Source organism: Petromyzon marinus, chromosome 2 (assembly GCF_048934315.1).
Source record: "Petromyzon marinus isolate PM22_M1 ecotype Great Lakes invasive population chromosome 2, UKy_Petmar_22M1.pri1.0, whole genome shotgun sequence".
Taxonomy (NCBI): Eukaryota; Metazoa; Chordata; class Hyperoartia; order Petromyzontiformes; family Petromyzontidae; genus Petromyzon; species Petromyzon marinus.
In genome coordinates, this window is record NC_133668.1 from 3,961,231 (window position 1) to 3,982,396 (window position 21,166).

Genomic DNA, 21,166 nt, shown 5'->3' on the forward strand with positions numbered 1-21,166 from the left:
TAGGCTTTCCCAAACAATGTACTTTATTTACAAACCATAATTCTTGCCATTTAGCTGGCCAATGATGGTCTCGAAGGCCATGGTGAGCACAAATCAGTGTCAATTCTGTCTGCCACAAATCACAGAAGCCAAAGGCATTGCTTCGAGAGACTATGGTCTCATTGAGGAGCTGTGCATTTGTGATCAGCACATCCCACTTATGTCTGAGGGTTTTCCTTTCCAATAAGATGCAAACGAGTTGTAGGTCATCTGCCCATTGCAGAAATCTGTCGCTCATTTGTACCACTGCAGAGCAGGGGCTTTCTGCTCAACCGTGGTCTCATCCAGCTCTGTCCATGGGTGCAGTTTTGGTCCAGGAATCATTATTGTCTGCAAAAGAGATTGTGAAAATTAGCATCATGGGTATGCCAAAATAACAGCTGCGATGCAAAAGTACATGCCATTTACAAGTTTTATTAAGCTATGATGCTGATGTGTGAATTGACTCCCAGTTGTCTAAAGGACCCAATATGTAATCTTGGCAATGACTGACAGAAGCATACTTAATTCCAATAAATAATACAAATTCTATATGTTGTGGATTGCACTGTTCAGCTGCAGATTTTTTGCATGTAAAATGTGTAGCTGTGCTGTGAGCACCTTAATGATGGGGTCCTTCTCCTTCGTCCACTGTGGCACGATCTTGCCATGGAGCCTCCAGCTGCCATAAGGGTTGGGCATGTGCCTCTCGAACACCACATACTCTAGCACGTCCTTGGGCACCTCCTCACTGCCATACATGAGCCGTCCGAAGCGGTCATACAGGGCCATCGTCTGCAGGCCCATGCAGATGAGGCGTCATTCAGGCCATTGTTCGGGCAAAACAAGAGACATAATGGCATGGTGGCAAAGATGGCAAATATGAATGTGACAGCACAATGCGTGGTGCTACAGTGGGAGCCAAGGAAGCGATGCTGAATCCTACGGAGCAAAAAACTCTCCCTTTGTATAATGATGAGATAATTACTGCCCGTGCGCAATCAATTAATACAACACGGCACACGGGGGATTGTGTGGCCAGCATCACATGCCAAGTCGCCTTCTCTGCTCAGTGCTGACATTAATCAATATTGAACTATATGCAAAAACGTAATACAAATTGCCTAGCAACCGCACAGTGGGGGGGGGGGGGGCACGTGGAGAGTTTGGGGGTGAAAAGCTGACCTGCTTGGACAGCAGGCGCACGGTGACCTGCCCATACAGGTTGCCGGGGTCGATAGTCTTGGGGCACCGCACGTGCACTACGCGTGGGGGTTCCAGGGACTCCAGAAAGTGCCAGCGCAGCGTCTTCAGCCGGTTCCCTCGCACCATTTCCTGATCGGGCAAGTGGAAGGAAAAACAAGGATACAAAATTAAGCACATTAATATATGTTGATAAAACATTGATTAAGGGGGCTTGTGCTTAATGTGACTTTTGATATAACACATTCAAAAGTTAAAGTATCCCTCACGTTTAATCGACTTCCAATTTAGAAGACCTATTTAACTGGTAGGAAATCTATTTTCCCTATGGCAGGGACCAATTTCCACATAGCACAGCCAAATTCCCACAGAGTGAAACGACCTTTACAAGGATGTGCTTACTTTACTCAGCTCAGAGGGATGATGGGCTAAATTGACCCTGTCCAGGATTTAAATTTGTGATTAAAAATGGGATATTGCTGCTCTATCAAGCTCATATTACTGGCTATTAGCAAACACATCTGTTATCATTCATGCATATGAGTCTATCATATAATAACAGTATTTACAATGGTGCATTTGCATATTTCACAGTTTATATAGTTGCAAACTGCAGACCATATCTTAATACAAAATTTTATATAAAACGATTGCAGTGCAACTGGTACAAGAATCAGCCCAAGCTGTGTGTCGAACAAACAGCAACATGTTATGGGTGCTGTGCACAGTGCTTTTCTCACCGGGAAGCATCGCTCTGTCACCAGCTGGTGCAGTCTCACTTTGTTGAAACTGCAAAGCATCGATCGGGCATGACAAGTCACGTTATGACACAAACCAAGGATAGAGCCGCGAACGCTTGAGCTGGGCTTCGGTGCGAGGTGCTGCGACTTACTTCACCAGGCAATCATGTGCTTCCACGTAAATGTCTTGGGCCTTGGTGGCAAACGTTTTAGTGCTAAATCCATCATCGTATTCCTTTAGCTTCCGAATCCTGCATATGAGACAGAAACGTATCCAAGTAGTCCATATATTGGGGTGGTGGCATAGGCATAAGAACATGTTAATTTGGACTATTTGTTTTTATACGTAGCTTATTCGGAACAATTAATGGATGTTAATGAGATGGTGAGAAATAGAGACATACAAGGAAATACATTGTTTTATTATACTCTAAGCTCCCAAGCATATGTCCTCTGCCATCACCAACCCGCACTAAATAGTGTAAAGTCCAGTTTTAAAAAAAACATGATCTGCATGATTATATAGGCCCTCATCCAGCTGTGGATTAACAAAGGGCTGCATACATGTAAACATACACATTAATGAGACTTTTAATTATTAGGCCGATGTGGGAAGTGAAACATCGATCCGTACAAACTAGCGAAGTAACACGTGTACGCGTCCCTTCATGCATCCCCAACCACAACATGGTGGATACATTATCAGACTTTATATCAGCTAAACATTCTGTAAAGAAATACACAACCGTGTGCATCCTCTCTGGAGAATTGTGCACTGGCCAATCTAATGTATCATCCCGATGAACTTACGCAAGCTGTGAAGCTGCAGTCTGCTTTATCTGCATGGCACGCTGCTTCAGGCCTTCTGGGCTCATTGATGTCAGTCGACTATCTCCCTCCGGAGGGACATAGCCATCAAAGATGCCGGCTGCGGGACATAAAAGGAATGGTTTTTTTTTTAATTTGTGCATTAATCCATGTACAATGACTGATACAGTATTTTTTACCCCTTACGAAGCTTCAATCGTGTGTTGGGCAGCTCAGGTCACAGAGTCTTGGTATGGGTTAACAAGATAGGCCCTTCTGTGTTTATGACATGCCATCGTTAAATAACTTTCCACTAAGTTTATTGTATCCATCTGGATTTCTCGCAGAACAGTGCAACCCTTCATGTCAGAGAATGTCCTACGGAAACGGATATTACAGAGCTACTACTGAGATCCCTTCGTGTAGCCCCTGTTCAATACATTAGGGGGCAGCACTTTTCCACCCATTCTGCCACCGAGAGTAACGTTCATCGCACTACAAGTCACACTGACAATTTAAATTCTCAAAGCTGCAATTAAGCCGAATTGTGACGGAACCCATTCCATGTGATGGGGTTTTTTTGTGCAATGATGACAGGGCCAAAACCATGAACTCGCTACCCTTAAAAATCCGGTTTTCGAACCCAGGATACCAGCGGTGCCAACTCAGTTGCTCCGACTCCTGAGCCAGCCAGTAACCTGCAGACCTTTGCACTACCGTGTAACAGCCAGGGCAGCCCCCACAGGTGATGAGAGCGTAAGCAGCGCGTGCGGGGCGGCACCCACCTGTGCAGGTGATGTTGATGGGCCTCTCCACATACTGCTGCCGCACCACGACCCCAGCCGCCCGAGCCCGTGCCTCTCTGTCAACATCTTGCTTGTACTTGGATTTGATGGCTGGCGGAATGAAAAACCTCTTCTTGGTTCTCACTGGGATCACAATGCTTTGGAACGCTGGCTTGATGTCACTCAGAACACCCTGCGAGGTAAAAACGGAACACATCGAGAGCGGGGTTTTGGCTCAAGTACCGTACTGAGAAACGTGCGTTTAAAATATTTGAATTTCCACATTAGCCACTTCGTTGAGCTGTCATTTGTGGCCAGGTCTTCTGAAAAGGAGCTACATAGCTCTGTGGGCTGAACCAGGTAAAATAAAAAAACTTAGTTTATAGTTTAGGTTATATTGTAACCACCTTATTACGCGTGCTCAAACATCCCCTATGACCTTCATCCAGCAGTAGATAAAAAAAAGAGCTGTACAATAATTCAAGGGGCAAAGCCGGACAGATGGCTGGGTCGAGCAAATGTGTTGACACTTCATCAAGCCATTGTCTATCTACTGCTGGATGTTGGACCTCCGCGCATCTTCACCAGCCCTGCAATGCCAGAACCCACTTCACTCCTTCGCATGACCTATAAACTACATTTACATTTATTTGACCAGATAAGGCCCACTGAGCTACGTTTCTTTTATTGCAGTAGAGACCTGGCTATCGCAAATGATGGCACAACGAAGCGGCTTATCATTTGAAAATGTATAGCGGCCAAATACTCTAAACGCATGTTGATTGTAAATGTGGTGGGAAAACCCGAAGGACCCGTAGCAAAATCCACTCTACCACGGGGAAAGAGACACGCAAACTCCAAATATACAGCAGCAGGCGCCAGGGTCGGGATCGAACCCACGACCTCCTGTATACCGGGCGAGGTAGTTAACATCTCAGAGCCACCGTGATGCTGATGAGAGACACGCGAATTCCAAATATACAGCAGCAGGCGCCAGGGTCGGGATCGAACCCACGACCTCCTGTATACCGGGCGAGGTAGTTAACATCTCAGAGCCACCGTGGCGCCTCGGGACAACGTAGCGGATTAATTTTAGGGCTGACGATGAGGCTACAGATAATTATGGAGCTGGTGATGCAGCTTATGATGAATATGCTGCTGCTGCTGTTGAACATAAATTCGAGACGACTCCAACACACTCGACCTTGACCACAACTCGGGAAACCCTCGCACACACCGGCCCCGCCGCTACCCACTGCGACACGGGCAGAGACAGAACGAACCACCTCGGCGACTGATGCACAACAGTGGCGCGCTGCAGATGTGTAACAACAACCCCATGAGGAGGCCCTTGCTTGTCCGGGCCGCGACGAGCGTAAGACGAACGGAATAACCACGGAGCGCGCTCGACGCACGACGGACGCGGGGACGTTCACAACGGCGCAAACGCGATCGCCCACAGAACCTCTCAATCGACGCACTGGGCGATTAAGGACAGCCGTCGCGGAATAACTTATTTAAGGCGTCTTGAAGCCCCGCAAGGGCCGACTCACGCGTGCCAGCGGTGACAGCCACGCCGCTTGGCTCAGCCTGAGCGCCGCCATGGCTGTACCGGCCCAGCAAAAAAGGGGCGGTGCCAGATCCTGGAGGGAAAACCTCCAGCTCGGTGGGGGGTGGGTGAGTGGGGGGCTGGGTAGGGACAATAATCTGAATATTTGAGCCACCTGGTAAGCTTTGGAGGCCAATGTTGTCCAGAATAAAGGTGTTTTTTTATTGGTTTGCTTTGGTGGGTGAGATCGCGTGGATATAGAGGATGATGATGGCGGGTTTAACGACGCATTTTATATTTTACACGATCTAACCCCGACAAAATATTAAAAAAAACACATTCATTATGGTCAACATTCAATCTTGATTTGAAGCTTTCGTGACTGCAGGAATCAATACTCTTTGGTTTTTTCGGTAAAGTCACGTAGGTATAAAATAGCACACTCAACCATGACTACAACTCCGGGAAAAATAAAATAATTTATACCTACGTGACTTTACCGAAAGGAAGTCACGTAGGTGAAAATAAAATAACAAAAAATCACGACGTTTCGGCCACAACACAAGCGGCCTTCATCAGGTGAAGGGACGAGACTGTCTGGAGGACAGCGCTGGAGTGAGAGAAGCCACGCTTAGATCACGACCTTAGATCACGTGACTTTACCCAATAGAACCGAAGAGTATGGATCCTAGCAGTCACGAAAGCTTTAAATCTAGAATTTACCGAAAGAACCAAAGAGTATGGACAACATTGGTCGCGAAAGCCTACGTTTTAAACGTAGTCAGCTTTCGCGAATAATATAATCCATAATACAGGTGTTTTAAGTTAGATCGCGTAAATATGGATGTGTTGTTAAACCCGCCAACACTCGACACAGCCAATTGGTAAGGGTTGTTACGTTAACAGAACGTGCCAATTCGTTGCTAGTACAGCACACCGGTGTGTTGGAGAGCAAATCCACAACATTTACAATCTCAGTACCGTGACGTTTCGCCAGTAATTACAACCGGCATCATCAGGCGGACAGCCAGATTTGTGGAGAAATCCTCCTCCTGTTTCGTTCCTTAAATAGAGGTATAGAATCATCTAAATCTGGCCTGATGAAGCTAGGTGTAATTACTGGCGAAACGTCGTACTCAGATTGTAAATGTTGTGGATTTGCTCTCCAACACACTGGTGTGCTGTACTAGTAACGAATTGGCCACGTTCTGTTTACGTGACAAACTTTACTAATTGGCCTGTTTCGGGTGGTTGCGGTTTTAACGACACATTCATATTTACGCGATACAACCCAATAAAACCTCTATTATGGATGATATTGGCCGCGAAAGCCTGCCACGTGTTAAACTGACAATTCAAGAACCTACTTGCTGTACTGCCATCTCGTGACCACCTCAGCCTAGCGGGGTTTGGAAGCTTCACAAATGCTTTGATCCACCAACCTTCAAAGTACCGTAAAAGTACCTGAAAGTCCTGTAATAGGAGAACTGATTAGCACGGTTGGCTACGTACTGTGCGAAAGAAGTTCAACATACATACGTACATTGGGATTTAGCAAGCAGACACTAGTCAGATACAATACACAGACAATCAGACACTCATCAGATACACATGGACAGGCAGCGAGAGACACGCAGATAGAGATATAGGGGCAGGCAGGGACAGACACAGAGATCGACAGAGGCAGATGGATAGACAAGCGAGAAGATACGCAGACAGCCAGACATACACACAGCAGAATCACAGAACAGAAGTCTGGCTGGCAGAGTGGAGTGGTGGCTCTGGTTAGCGCACTTCGTTCCTAACCCAGGCTTTAGGTTCGATTCCCGACCACAGCTAACATCAGTGACGAATATCTGAACCGGTCCTGGGACTCCACTAGGTCAACTCAACCCTTAAATGAGCACCTAGCACCGTGTTGTCCTTCCCCCACACCTCCGATAAGCACACTTGGCTATGTACGGTGCGACAGAAATTCAACTTTTATATATATACACAGGCAACACATAGTAGACAAACAATCAGTTAAAGACGTAAATGGCAGAGGCTCACACACCGGGTAGCTTTGAAACACATTTATTGGGTATCTCTGTACAGGACAGGGTTTTCATAATTAATTACTGGCCAATCATCCACAACTGGCCACGACTGTGCGCGTCGCCGGAACTCGAAAACATGAAGAGCGAGGGGACGCGTCCCGTCTTCATCACAGCTCCATGAAGCATCCTCCTTCATCCACCCGGGACGCAGCACAATAAGTTTCACCGCACCTCATTCCAATATAATTCATATATATACTATAAGTGACATAAATTACATTTTACATGGGCCAAATAAATTACAGCAGTCCGCTTCACGTAATTACACGAACAATCTTGTGGTGCTGTGTGAAGCGGCATTCCACGCACCCTCAAGAGAACAGGCAGGCATGTTTATACCCTGTAGCTTCATCACAGGGCGAGGGAAGTTCAAAAGTGTCGCCCTGCTCAAATGGACGTGGCCCGAACGCTCAACTCCGTCGTCAGCCCTGAGCCGGTGGTGGAAATTCCACATTCATATGGCAGGGGCCAGCTTCCCCCTCAAAGGACCACCACTCTTTAATGTCTCACAAAGTAGTGTGTGTGTGTGTCTTGTTAACCTTGAGAGTGTGGCGGGCCAAGTTTGAGATCCGACCTGGATTTGAAATCGCAACCTTGTGACTGCGAGTGGACGACAAACCGGCAACATTAAATACAGGTACTTGAGTGGCACACTGGTTAACGTGGCTGAATTCCAGGCAGGATGTGCACTGCCGTGAACCCCATCAGTTATGAGTTAGTGAAAAGGCAAATTCCTCCGATTTCTGTGGAGGAAAAAAAGTTCAACATTACAGAAGTCGGCAGCTACTTTGCTATTATTTATGCGGCACAACTGCTTCAGTTTGCCTCTTTTGACCACACCTGATGCAGAGATGCGAGCGCACACAGCTGCCTCGGATCAAATTGTATCTCCTGAGATCGCTGTCATTCGTAACAGAAGTTAGGCATGTAACGAATACTTTATTTACCGATGAAAAATTTAGTTTTCAGCTCAAGATACATGCATGGTGTATGAGAATCAATTATTTACGGTGTATGCAAATGTTACCTATAGGCGAACGGAATTAATGAAAAGGAACATACGAGGGGGGAAATATCGAGACGGTACAATTGAGGCAAATAGAGATTAGTGAATCAAATCGTAACTGAATCATTAAAGTTGATCGAATTGCAAGGGATTCAATCGGTACATGGACGTAATTGCGGTACCACACCGGTGCAGCATAACAACACAACAGACCTCATAAAAGTCTGACGATGTCGCTGTTACCCCTTGAGTGAGCTGCAGGACTCCTCCATGAGAAGTTCCACTGGGATTCAGCAGCCGCTTTCCCATTCGAACGTGTGACACCACGGGTTTCGTAATCTTTTGATGCCACCGTCTGCCGAGAAATTATTCCGGAAATGAATCGAGGAACCGTCCGACCAAGTCTAAGGCACGAGGAGTCAAATCTCGCTGCCTTTGGAACACGGAACCAAGGGTCATTAGGCTGGGTGCTATCATGTGAAGTTTCGTGTTCAGCCGCTCATAACGTTCGTCTTCCGACTGCTTCGACATCACGAGAAGTGATGTTGACGCACCCCGCAAGATTTTCCTGACCGGGGTTGTGAATCACGGACAAATAAATAATGATTGCGAAAAAAGTGTTTCATACCGCGCATCACCGGTGTATCGTCAATACATTCACGTGCACAATGGGGGGAAAAAACCCCGACACACTCGACATAGCCAGCTGTACCACCTCTCTGTTATTCTCAGCTATAATGCTGCATAGAGCCTTCTTCCTACCGTAGGTTTATCTCGCAGCGTTTTAATCTAAATATTACGAGATGACCCTTAGGCCCTGCCGCCTCTCACTTCGATCCCGAAATACAACTCTTGCATGTGTGACAGTGAGAGGCGTCACCGTCATACGCTGCACAGGGTCAGCCTCACCCGACAAAGGGGGGAAGGGAGGTCATTGCCCTCGCGGTGTCGCTCGTGGTGCCACAATACGCAGATGCGGCATCACGGTGTGGCACGGTCGGCGTGCGACACCCTCTCGTTCACTCAGTGGCGTAATGCGGACGCGAAAGTAAAATGTCTCCACAAAGACGGGTTAACGCAACATCGTCCTCGAACAGAAATTGTAACAGCAGCACGAAGTCACGCGCAGTTGGGTTCCCGTGAGCGCCTTAGACCTCCCCCCCCCCACCCCCCTGCACGCAGGATGATAATTCATGCATACGCATCATGGGTTACGTGGTAAGGCGGTTCCAACATGCAACTCTGCCCTCGGCGAGTACTCATTTAGTCGACAATAGCAACGGCCAGGCGCGCAGGAAGAGCAGCGGCACCCGTGGGCCACGATGAGCCCAAAACGCGGGGCTCGAGAATCATGGCCCCGCCAGGGAGACTCGGGTCGGTAGGGCCGGGACACTTCGGCGGGCCCTTGCAGCCCTCGCGTCTCCCGAGTTTCGGGGACAATCACATTTGATCAATTTTGGCTGGCTTTCGGTCGGCGAAGTCCCTTGCTAGTAACTGAACTTGCCGCAAAAATGTTGGTTCATGCTGAATCCTTTTCACGAGAGTTATTGTCCACGCCCCCCACCCCCGACTCAATAACACACAGACGTCATACACAAACGCTTAAATAATAAAGGTGGCGCCTCTCCAAGGGGCCCTTGTACACTGTGGCTCAGATTTCTGCCTGCAGTGCAACGGCACAGCCGGGGAGAATGCAGCGACTAGTGCGGTGTGTGGGTGCCGACACTAAACAACAATAACACGCAGCACGTCTTCCAGTGACATGTACACACAGACTCAAACACAGTGTCACACGGCACCTTCTCTCCGTGTGACACACACGTGGATGTCCAGAGTCCGAGACACAATATCACAATGTATAGTAACGCTCTCATTGTCGCGCGCATGCACACAAAATAGCGTTGCAGCGTTTCACTGAGTCTCCTTACACAACGCGCCACACGTTATAATCACACAGTATTGGACATCTCTCATTGCCACAAGCACGCGCGGTGTTTCAGTCTCAAAGACAACGTGTGAGTGTCACACGGTACGGGTGTCTCACACACACACACAACAACAACCGCCATTCGCCACTAAGTGGCGCTTGTGCCAGGCTATGTGCACGTTGAGGCTACACACACAGTGTTTCACAATCTCAGTGTCAACACACACACACCGAGTGCAGTGTCATAGCTGTCCTTCATCTACCTCACCCTCAAATATTAAGACTACAATATAATTTTTAAATGCTACTTTCTTTAGCTTTCCGTCATTTAGGTTTCTTTATAGACCTTGTATTTTTTTTCTAAGATAATTAACATAGAGGAACAATTACACAAGTGAGACAGGAGTGACCCTTGCAAGCGTAGAATCACTGCTGCAGGATCACTGTGGAAGATTTAGTCACGGGCTGACCGGGTAATCCCATTATTAAACACCAATCAGGTATCATGCTAGATTTGAAGTGTTTCGTGGCTGCAAGGATCCATACTCTTGGGTTCTTTCGGTAAAGTCACGTAGGTGAAAAAAAATAATTCTTGCTGTGGTTGTCACACCTGATGATGATTGCTTGTGTTGCAATCGAAACGTCGGGAATTATTTATTTTTATTTTATTTTATTTATTTTATATTTTTTCACCTACGTGACTTTACCGAAATAACCAAAGAGTAGCAATGAGGTATGTTCTCTACACTCAACGTTCCACAACTTTTGATCACCTTCAGCTATTGCGATAAAACGCAGGATCGTAAAGTGCAACGGAGCAGCACGGCAGAGATCCCAAGAGTACACGGAGCTGCGGTTGGCATCACTCTGCACAGGAGGTCCCCTCGGATGTTGAGCGCTATTCTGGATGTGCTGTGCCAGGAGCATACATATATTAATATTTTCCAAGTCATTAAGCTGGACAGACACGACTGAAACAAAGTCCTCGTGGTGGTGGAGTTCAGTGTGGGGCTGCGTGCGGAGTGCAGCCACTCCAATGGATCGTCGTGGCCGCTCGTCTCATTCAATGACCATCAATACCAGGGCCGAATGAAGACCGCGGCGAACGCTGTGGATTTCTGCCGAGGTTCCTAATAAAACCTGCCTCGGAGGACCCCCACCACTGCTCCGCACGGCTTTGATCTGCCAAGAAAACCTGTGGTGCTCCATGAACCGCTGCAGAACAGCGACTGGTTTTGCTGCGCCCACCTCGCCCCACAAGTGGGAAGTTAAAGGTGACCTGCAGTGTGACTACAGCTGCCCGAACCAAATAACGGACCGTATTGCGAACAACTGCATTCGACGCCCGTGTTATGGCGGACTCGACAGTAACTCCCGAAGCTGTCACGAACTTAAACCTGGACTCATAATTTATACATACAGCACTTGCCAATTGCAAAAATATTTCCAAATGAACACGTGGGGTTTGGCACGTGCGGGCAGAGCGGAAGGGCATATTCTACATAAAGCTTTCTTTTTGGGTTAGATTGCATAAATATAATGTGTCGTTAAACCCGCCACCACCCGACACAGCTAATTAGCAAGGTTTGGCATGTAAACAAAATATGCCAATTAGTTACTAGTTCAGCACACCGGTGTGTTGGAGAGTAAACCCACAGCATTTACAATTCGAGTGCAATGTTTTGCCAGTAATTACAAGCAGCCTCATCAGGTGACAGCCAGAATTGTGGAGAATTCCTCTCGTTTCGGTCTTAAATAGAGAGGATAAATGTGATGTCGTCACTGTGAGCCAATCAGGTGCGAAGACCAGAGGGGGGTTAATGTAGTCATATAAATTACAATGGACATCTATCATTAACCTCTATTATGGATAAAATTGGTCGCGAAAGCCTACGTGTTAAAACGGGCATATTTTACCGATGTACACTTAAAGCCCTTGTGCAAATACACTGCTGGATTAGGGCCTTATTACGCCGTGCAGATCTTGAGATGTTATTTGACCATACATCACCGTGAGGGTTAGTAAAGGCTGCGAGCAGTCGTTGGCTGGGATAGGACAGCACAATAGATCTTGCTGCAATGTCCTCTGCAGAGGACACAGTCTCGTATCTTTGCCCACTTGAAGAAAAAGAAAATCACAAATTTCCTGCAGATTTGCCAATTTTTTTCCCCAACCTAAATGTGACGCAAAAATGTGTTTCCGCCAACACGAAAATTACCCTCGCCCTCAAGTGTTCGTTGATCAATTTATACGCGCACGCGTGTGTAATTTTTTTGTTTACTGGTTTCCAGTCTCCCGAAAACACCACGGGCCAATGTGAGATCCACGCTGAGTCTCGGGAGGCAGCGCCACGCTCCTACTTCTCACGCTCCTACTTCTCACGCTCCCTCGATCGTTCACGCCACGCCCGTGGCTATCGAGCTCACTGGCACCCGCGAAGCAAACAACTGGCACTTGCACCAGCGGACGTTCTGTGATCTTTGTCACCTGGGTGCAGATGACAAAGCGAGGAGAGTGTGTACGCGAGCGGTGGAGCTTATCGGGGTTCGAGCGCAGCTCTGTAGTGTTCCACAAGACGGAAAAAAAACATGGCCGGAAAAATAAACATCTCTTACGGGAGCCACATTTGTTTTGCATTAGGCTACACGTGGTGGTAGTTTTTTTTTGCCAAGATTCTTGTCATTAACCCGCCAACACCCGACAAGATTTCCACGTTTAGAAAGATATTCCACCGGTGGCTTCAGGATTTTCACTGCTGAATTTAATATTTTTGTAAACGTGGCAATGTAGTCGGGTGGCTGAGGGTTAACGATAAGATTTTTTGCTTAAATTTACTACGTGGCCTCGCTCAAAAACAAATATATATCGGCGGCAAAAAAAAACAACTTTAAGTTCTCTCACATGAGTTAAAAATATTTTTTCTTCATTAGCGAAAATTTCAAACTTGTGTTAGATAAACCCGGAACACACAACCTGTGTTACGTTTTTACAACTACAACTATGAGACATTTGTTTCGCATGCCATACATTTTGCGTTTGGATAAATTTCCTTGGATGATAACAAATAAATAGGAATGAGTGTCCTCGTCACTAAACTGTGATGCGTACTCGCTGTCGCAGCCTAGCAAATGAGGGCCGGCGTCTTGATCGACTTCCCTTCTCCCGCACACATGTTACATCATCGTAAAAAATTCACTTTGCACTTCACTCCCGGAATCGCCAAACGGAGCCACTCAGTGCAAATTGGTGCGCACGGGAAAATTTTTACCGACTTCGTCGACAATAAAAACCGACGGCATGTTGGGAGCCGAGTGCTTCAGGACAAACAGTGAGCTTGCTGGCGTTGTGCCGTGCGGCGCTGCGCTGCCAATTTGTTGAACAGGACACACACAAGTGGCGGAGGCTGAGCTGGCTTGATAATACAGCCCATGGACATGTTGAAGCAGTAAAGGAAACTCTCGTGCATAGGCAGAGTGTACAATTAAGACTGGGCGTATGGCCCCCAGTGGTGTAGCGTGGTTGGCATGGACCCTGGTGCGCTGAATTAAATGGGGGGGCTGTCCATTTCCCTCGCCCATCTTCGTAGCACGTGGCCTCGGCCCCTCAGACATGTGGGCCCCGGTGTAGGTGAACCACCTGCACACGTGATGCGTAGAGCACTGGGTTGCTCCCTTGAGGAGTTTTTAGTCTAGACGCTGCTGCTCCGAAAATCAGATTACGTAAAATTGCAAAACCTGTGGGGCAGCAAATTGTCAACGACCAAGAAGCAGAGCTACGTCATCTTGAAGGCGTGAAATGTGGTCTGCAGCGACGCGAGCGTGGGGATGACAAAGGAAGGTATCCTCAAGTGCAAAAACACCGTGTTACTGACGACTTGCTGTGCTGATGATTCCTAATGACGTTGGGCCAAGTGCGACGTTGCCAAATGTGATGACAAGTTTACCGGGAAAATTTCCAGTTGCAAATTGGCCCCGTCCAATCCTGTATGGGGGTGGGTGGTGAGAAATGGTTGGTGGTCGTGAGCAGTGGGTGGGTGAAGGTGATGGTGATTTTGGAAAACCACAAAACAGGGAGCAACGCCGAGCAGCTTTTGGGTTGCGTTGTAAGCGGTTGAAGGGGAATGAGGTTTGGGCGAGAATCGGTGGGAATGTTTGAGCGAGTGGTTGAAAAAAATGGAAGTTTGAACACAAAGTTCGGGAGAAGCTGAGTCGGCGTCGCTCTGCGTGGGAGGCGAGGCTGTGCGCCGATGTTGAGCCATGCTGATGTGAGCTCCCGGGGGGCGTGACGTCCACCTCGGTGGCTGGGAGTCAAGGGGTCACCAACTGAAGACGCGAGCCCTGGCTGTGGCCACGGTGGAGTCGGAGGCCTCCCCCTCCGAGGTGTCTGAGCCCGAGTCACGGAAGGCCAACGCGCTCTGCACGACCACACGCGGCACACATGGAACGCCGCGTCATCCAAAATTATCGGCGCGAGCGGTGCTGACGAACGCCTATCAAGGCTGGCAGGGGGCTGAGGCTAAGTTGACTTAAAGGTGGTCCAAGCATGGCTGCGGCCACGTGCAACACTTCCGCGAACCCCCGTGCCGCATCCGCGGCCCCCCCGTTCCGCACCCCACACGCCCCCTATCCGTAAACCCCGTGCCACGGCCGTGCGCGCACCTGCACGGGGCTGGGCACCGGCGGGTGCGTAATCTCGTCGCGCGCCAGCTTGCCCAGCGAGATCTGCGTCTTGACGCGTCGCACGGCCGTCTCCTTGTCGGACAGCCCGTCCGACTGAGTCGAGATCTCTATGGGGACCTCGGGGGACTTGGACGCAAGCCCTCGCCCGCTGCCACCGTGGCCATCCTCCTCCTCGTCGTCAAACTCATCTTCATCATTTTCGTCGTCGCGCCGCCGACGATCGCGGGCATCCTCGGTGGCCCCCGTGCCACCACCCCCTCCCGCTCCCCGCGGCGGGGTCAAGGGTCGGGCCGGCTGGGGCACCGGGGCATGAGTGGGCTGGGGCGGCTCCGACTGGTCGCTGGTGTTGCCCTCCTCCAGGTCGTCCGACGCCGACAGGTTCTCGGAGCTGAACGTGGAGTATGACTGGAAGCCGCTGACGCACCGGTGTGGCCTGTTGGTGGTGGGATGGTACAGGGTGGGAGATGGGGGGGGGAGGGACGACTTGGTAATGTTGTGGGTAACTCATCCTGAGGTGTGAGTGCAGGTCTGGGCGCGCAGCATCGTGGGTGAAACGAAATCCGTGCAATTAAATGGGCAATCTTTCATCTTTGTTTTTCCATGCACTGCAGCCCGATTCTTAACCACTGCCTGCAAGACTCCTGGAAATTGACCATTCGTGGCCGTGATGCAGCATGGGCACTGAGGTGCATGGCTCCCACCTCTGCCTGCGTGGGAAGTCGATTTCGCTGTCCACCTCCCCTTCCTCCTCCTCGGACGAATCCGGTTGGGCCTGTCCACGACAACCACGGAACACGACGTCGCATTGGCGTGACACCCACACACATACGGGTACACACAGGCACACGCGTCCACCGCCGGACAAAACCCAACAAAAAAATCAGGCTCGGCAAAGCGACCGCCATTCCCACGACGATGCCCGAGCGCTGCAACCCGAGCCCTCACCGCGTCGGCGCTCGTGCGCTGTTGCAGCCTGAGATGCTTCCCCGCGACACTGGCTGCGGTGACGTCATGAGGCGCGTCCGCCCCGCTACCGCGACCGGGCAGCACCGCCGCCGCTCCGGAAACCCGCGGCAGCCGGCTCGTCGAACCAACGCCGTGGCCCGCTGCGGCATCGCCCCCGCCGCCACCGCCGGCCTCCGCTCGCCGCGGGTCGCCGTTCGGCCGCGGGGCGCCGTCATCGTCGATCCTCCCGGCACCGATCCTGGCCGCGCCGACGACGTCGGGGTCGGCGCAAGGCCGCAGCGGCGCGGGGGCACCACGCGCGCCATCCGCCGCGAGATTGGCACCGTCGTCTCGACGGTGCCGGGCGGGTGTCCCGTTCGCCGCGCTGTCGGCGTCGGGCCGAGGCAGCGCCACCAGCCAGGAGAAGTCGCCGTGGCTGCCCCTGCTGTTGGTGCGGCGGTGGCGTGCGCGGCCCCGGTAGCGGCCCTTGCCAGGCGGCGTGGACAGCTGCGGCTTGTGGGGCACGGCGGACGCGACGGGGGGTGCGGGCGGCGCACGAGACGGCACGGGGCTTGATTCCGTGCTGCCGGGAATTCCCTCCGAGCGCAGCAGGTCGGGTCTGTCGACGCAGGAGGGCGGGAGGGCTACGCGTCACAGCCCGCGCGCATTTGTCGCGGCCCTCGTACGCGCGCACGCAGGTGATGGTGCGCTGCCTGGCTCGCCCACCTGCTGTCACGCCCCGCGTGACCCCACCTGCGTCCGTGCGACGAGGGTTTGTGGGTCGAGGGTTTTTTCTTGATGAGACGCTCAACGGCCGAGGGCCGGAGGGCCGGACGAGCCGGGAGCCGCTTGTAAACGCCGGGATACTTCCTCTCCAGGTCCTGTTCACGCCTGCGTCACGCACATACACATTTTACATCGCCCAGTTATAGAGGCTTTTGGTAGTAAGTGGAGTTAAGTGAGCACTCGTAAAGACTGACTCAGCACATGAATGGGTGGTTTGGTCAGCAAGGCACTCTGTAAATATCAGCACGTGGACGCACACAAGTGTTCACAAATAAACCAAGATCCCCCGTATAGCCTTAACAGACTTTTGGGGCAAGTACTGTTTAGCGAGTACCAGGTACTTATTTGAGGCTGAGTCGACCTAGGGGAGGCCCAGGACCGATTCAGATTATCGTCACTGGTGTTGGCCGTGAGCGCGAAAACGATCTCGGGTCGTCGGCTTCGTTTCGCAGCGTGCTAGCCACCACTGCGTCACTGCTCTCCACCCACAACTGCTGCAGGCACGCAGATGCGCAGGTGTTCCCATATGCTCATGCTCACCTGAGTAGGTCCTTTTCCCAGGCCTCGAGCTGCACCATGACAGCGCTGAGCTCCAGGTATAGGTTGTTGGCTCGCTCCAGCTTGCGCTCGTAGTGCTCGCGGATGTCCAGGGCGTGCCTGCATCAGCAGCAACACCAGCAACAGCAGCAGCAAGGCGGTTGGATCACGTGGCGGGGCCAGGGGTGGCGGCGAGTGGGGAGACATCGATGAAGGAATGAAGAGAACGTGCAGGACAAACAAGAGGTTGGCTAAACACGAAACCAAATTAGCAAATGTATGCATGCATGGACGATGATCTTCTTTCACACCGTACTTAGCCAACCGTGCTAATCGCAATGCACCAAATCTCGTGAGAACCTAAGCAGGGTTAAGCACGGGTAGTGCTTGGATGGGCGACCGCTGTGCATAGCAGGGGTTATAGGGTGCTGTGGGGCTACATCGTCAGCAGAGGGCACTGTGGAAAAATCCATTGTTTTACTGCGCTATGCTCCCCACCTTCACCGATCCCCATTGACCAGCATGGTGAAGTATGGTCAAACAACCCCCGCAGGGACTGCACTGTGTAGAGATGCACTCGTCCAGCAGCAGATTGACAAAAAAAAAAGGGCTGTACGCGTACGTGGCTGAAAACGGGAACGGAGTGAGTGGAGTGGAGGGTGGGGAAGATAGGGAAGGGAGAGGGGAGGGAGGAGAGCGGACCGGAGCTCGTGGCGCCGGCGTCGGATGAGCTCGTCGTCGAGGCGCTGGATGCAGGTGCCCTCGCTCTTGATCTTCTCAAAGTGCGCGCGCACCTCCTCCCGCCACTCCGCCTGCGCTCGCGCACGCGTCAACGCCACTGCTGCGGCACGCAGGGCACGGCGGGGCCGATCGCGGTGACGCGGGTACGGCGGGGCGTGGTGCAGGCCGCCGTGCCGTAGAGCGGCGATTGCCCGACCCTCGTGGACGATGCGGTGCACGGGAATCGCAGGGTACACAAACTGCACTCCGGGTGCAGGTGCAGGGTGCTCTCGCGAGCGTGGGGAGCGGCAGTGTGGCGGTTAGCGCACTGCGCTGCGAACCCGGCAACCCAAGTTCGATTGCCGTTCACGGCTGACAGCAGTGACCATTATCTTAACCGGTCCTGGGCCTCCAAAGGGCGACTCAGCCTTAAATGAGGAACTGCTGCGGTGTTTAAACATCGCCACTGGGGAGGCAAAGGCGGCCGGGCGTGGTGTTGGCCACCTACCCTGTCATGTCCCTTCATAGGTGCTCGCTAATAGCACTTGCCCCAACAGTCTGTTAAGGCTATACTGGGGATCTTTGTCTTTGCATGCTGGCCGCTGTGGGCACGCGTGCCGCGCCTTCCCTGCTGCGCCCTCACCTGCGACTGGAAGTACGTCTCGTGCGGCGTGGCGAGGACGTCCGCCGCTGCGATGTCCAGGTGTAACAGGATCTGCCGGAACGACGGCCGGTTCCGCGGTTTGCTGTTCCTGTCCGCGTAGGACGCACACGAACATAAATATACACACGGAGGGGGCAGGGGGTTGGTAGAAAGGACGATCGTGCGCGCGTTTCCAGGTTGGGATCAGGAGGGAGGGACCCCCTCCTCCCACAGAGCGAAGGTCAAAAACCTCTCACTTAGCGGTCGCCGGGCGGTTCAGGAAGGTTCGGCAAGGGGAAATGGAATGACGAATTTAGGTGCCGAATGGGTTGCTGCATCCCAGGACAGCGATCTATGACGACATGCTTGGGGGAGCCTTTCATCCAGTCGTGGATAAATCATTGCTGATAGTAATTTCACGCATGTATTTTACTTTTATTGAACAAAATACGTCGCACAAACTCCCAAGTCCAGAAGTCAACAGCCACGGAGAACCGCCCTCACGCAACGGAGCCGTATATATATCTCATTACTGTATGGGGGGTGGGAATTACATTGCATTTTTAAAACCACCACCAGCACCTCCAGCACCTCTTACCAGCACTGCTGCAGCAGCAGGGAGAAGCCGTCGGGGCAGGAGGCGGGGACTGGCAGGTGGAGGCTGTTGCTGCCCACGCCCCAGATGATGGCCGACGAGTCGACGTCGCGGTAGGGAACCTCCCCCGTGAGCAGCTCCCACAGCACCACGCCAAACGACCTGAAACGGCGATGGTGAGAGGACGCGGCGTTATAAAATGTTCAGCTGAAGTTGGTGGCGGTCATCCACAGTTGACATGCCCAAGCTCGGCGGTGTCAATTCCACATTTCTGTGACAGAGATCATCACAACTGCCGTTGACTTCCCTCAAAGTGGGACTCATCGTATCGAACCTGTAAAAGTCGACGACGAAGCGCTGGGTTGGACCGTTTCCCAACGGGATTTGAATTTGCGACCTTTCCGATTTGCTGAAACTACCTCCTGTATACCAGGCGAGGCAGTTAACATCTCCTAGCCACCGTGATGATGATGATGATTTGAGAGAGACACGCAAACTCCAAATATACAACAGGCATCAGGGTCGGGATTGAACCCACGACCTCCTGTATACCTGGCGAGGCAGTTAACATCTCCTAGCCACCGTGATGATGATGATGAGAGAGACACGCAAACTCCAAATATACAACAGGCATCAGGGTCGGGATTGAACCCACGACCTCCTGTATACCAGGCGAGGCAGTTAACATCTCCTAGCCACCGTGATGATGATGAAAGAGAGAGAGAGACACGCAAACTCCAAATATACAACAGGCATCAGGGTCGGGATTGAACCCACGACCTCCTGTATACCAGGCGAGGTAGTTAACATCTCCTAGCCACCGTGATGATGATGATGAGAGAGAGAGACACGCAAACTCCAAATATACAACAGCTCATCAGGGTCGGGATTGAACCCACGACCTCCTGTATACCAGGCGAGGCAGTTAACATCTCCTAGCCACCGTGATGATGATGATGATGAGAGAGAGAGACAAGCAAACTCAAAATATGCAACAGGCATCAGGGTCGGGATTGAACCCACGACCTCCTGTATACCAGGCGAGGCAGTTAACATCTCCTAGCCACCGTGATGATGATGAGAGAGAGAGACACGCAAACTCCAAATATACAACAGGCATCAGGGTCGGGATTGAACCCACGACCTCCTGTATACCAGGCGAGGCAGTTAACATCTCCTAGCCACCGGGGCACCCCTTGTGGGACTGCGTACACTCTGACCACGGGCGGGACCCACCAGATGTCCACCTTCTCGGAGACGGGCTCGTTGCGGATCACCTCCGGTGCCATCCACGCCACTGTGCCGGCAAAGGACATCTTGGTGCTCTTGTCGCTCATCTCCTTGGACGTCCCGAAGTCGGAGATCTTCACCTTGTCGTCTTGGGTCACCAGCACGCTGGCGCGCGCAGACACGCGCAAGCGGAGGACAGGCGGCACGACGTGTGAGGTCGATGTAACACCACGGCAGCACGCAAAACGAGGGCAAAGATTCACCCGCACAGCCTTTGTAACGGACTGTCGGGGCGAGTGCTGTTTGCGAGCACCTATTAAGACCGGAGTGGTACCAGGACCACGCCCCGGCCGCCATTTGCGATACCTGTGCCGATGTTTTTACACACTGCACCAGGTCCTTATTTAAGGCTGAGTCGACCCAGGGGAAGCCCGAGACCAGTTTGGATGTCGCCATGGCTGGAAATGGAACACAGATGCGAGGTTTGCAGCGCAATGCGCAAACCACTGCACCACCGCTTGCTGCGTGCATACACGCGGACACGCAAACGCACGCACACACTGTGCATATTTGATCAATCAATTCATTGATTCAGATATATTCTGACGCTCATGATGCATGCATTTAATGCTGCACTTGAGAATCAATTATTACAATGTATACAAAGTACATGACAATGATATGCGTAGAGTCGAATTATGCTAATATGACAAACACACCTGTACAGCGGAGACAGCACAATCAAAATGAGACAAAAAGGGATCGATCTTTAATCGAATTGTAACCTTTTGAGGCAGGAATGGCACACAAGCACCACACCTGGCCGCCTTTGTCTCCCTCGTTGCTGATCTTTACAGGCTCTACAGGAATATACATTTTACGCTAAGTGAACGCAC

General features: G+C 51.3%; 2 protein-coding genes across 2 annotated transcripts in view; both read right to left on the bottom strand.

Moving 5' to 3' along the window:
- MRPL45 (mitochondrial ribosomal protein L45) lies at positions 1–5,215 on the bottom strand. The gene is made up of 8 exons (XM_032966479.2): positions 5,107–5,215; positions 3,554–3,746; positions 2,772–2,889; positions 2,114–2,212; positions 1,962–2,010; positions 1,204–1,353; positions 640–813; positions 1–369 (listed from the first exon to the last, which is right to left on the bottom strand). Exons 1-8 carry the CDS (start codon positions 5,155–5,157, stop codon positions 274–276), a joined length of 930 nt encoding a protein of 309 aa, XP_032822370.1. The 5' UTR covers positions 5,158–5,215; the 3' UTR covers positions 1–273.
- A 1,947-nt stretch (positions 5,216–7,162) lies between these two features.
- The window catches only part of LOC116949302 (mitogen-activated protein kinase kinase kinase 13-like), a 44,219-nt gene continuing 30,215 nt past the window's right edge, over positions 7,163–21,166 (bottom strand). Inside the window, exons 5-14 of the mRNA XM_032966446.2 lie at positions 20,277–20,435; positions 19,044–19,202; positions 18,446–18,554; positions 17,785–17,894; positions 17,086–17,202; positions 16,486–16,650; positions 15,760–16,378; positions 15,516–15,586; positions 14,794–15,247; positions 7,163–14,549 (exon numbers count right to left, since the gene is read on the bottom strand). Coding sequence (XP_032822337.2) covers positions 14,451–14,549; positions 14,794–15,247; positions 15,516–15,586; positions 15,760–16,378; positions 16,486–16,650; positions 17,086–17,202; positions 17,785–17,894; positions 18,446–18,554; positions 19,044–19,202; positions 20,277–20,435 — 2,062 coding nt within the window. The 3' untranslated portion in view covers positions 7,163–14,450. The remainder of the gene's footprint in view (positions 14,550–14,793; positions 15,248–15,515; positions 15,587–15,759; positions 16,379–16,485; positions 16,651–17,085; positions 17,203–17,784; positions 17,895–18,445; positions 18,555–19,043; positions 19,203–20,276; positions 20,436–21,166) is intronic.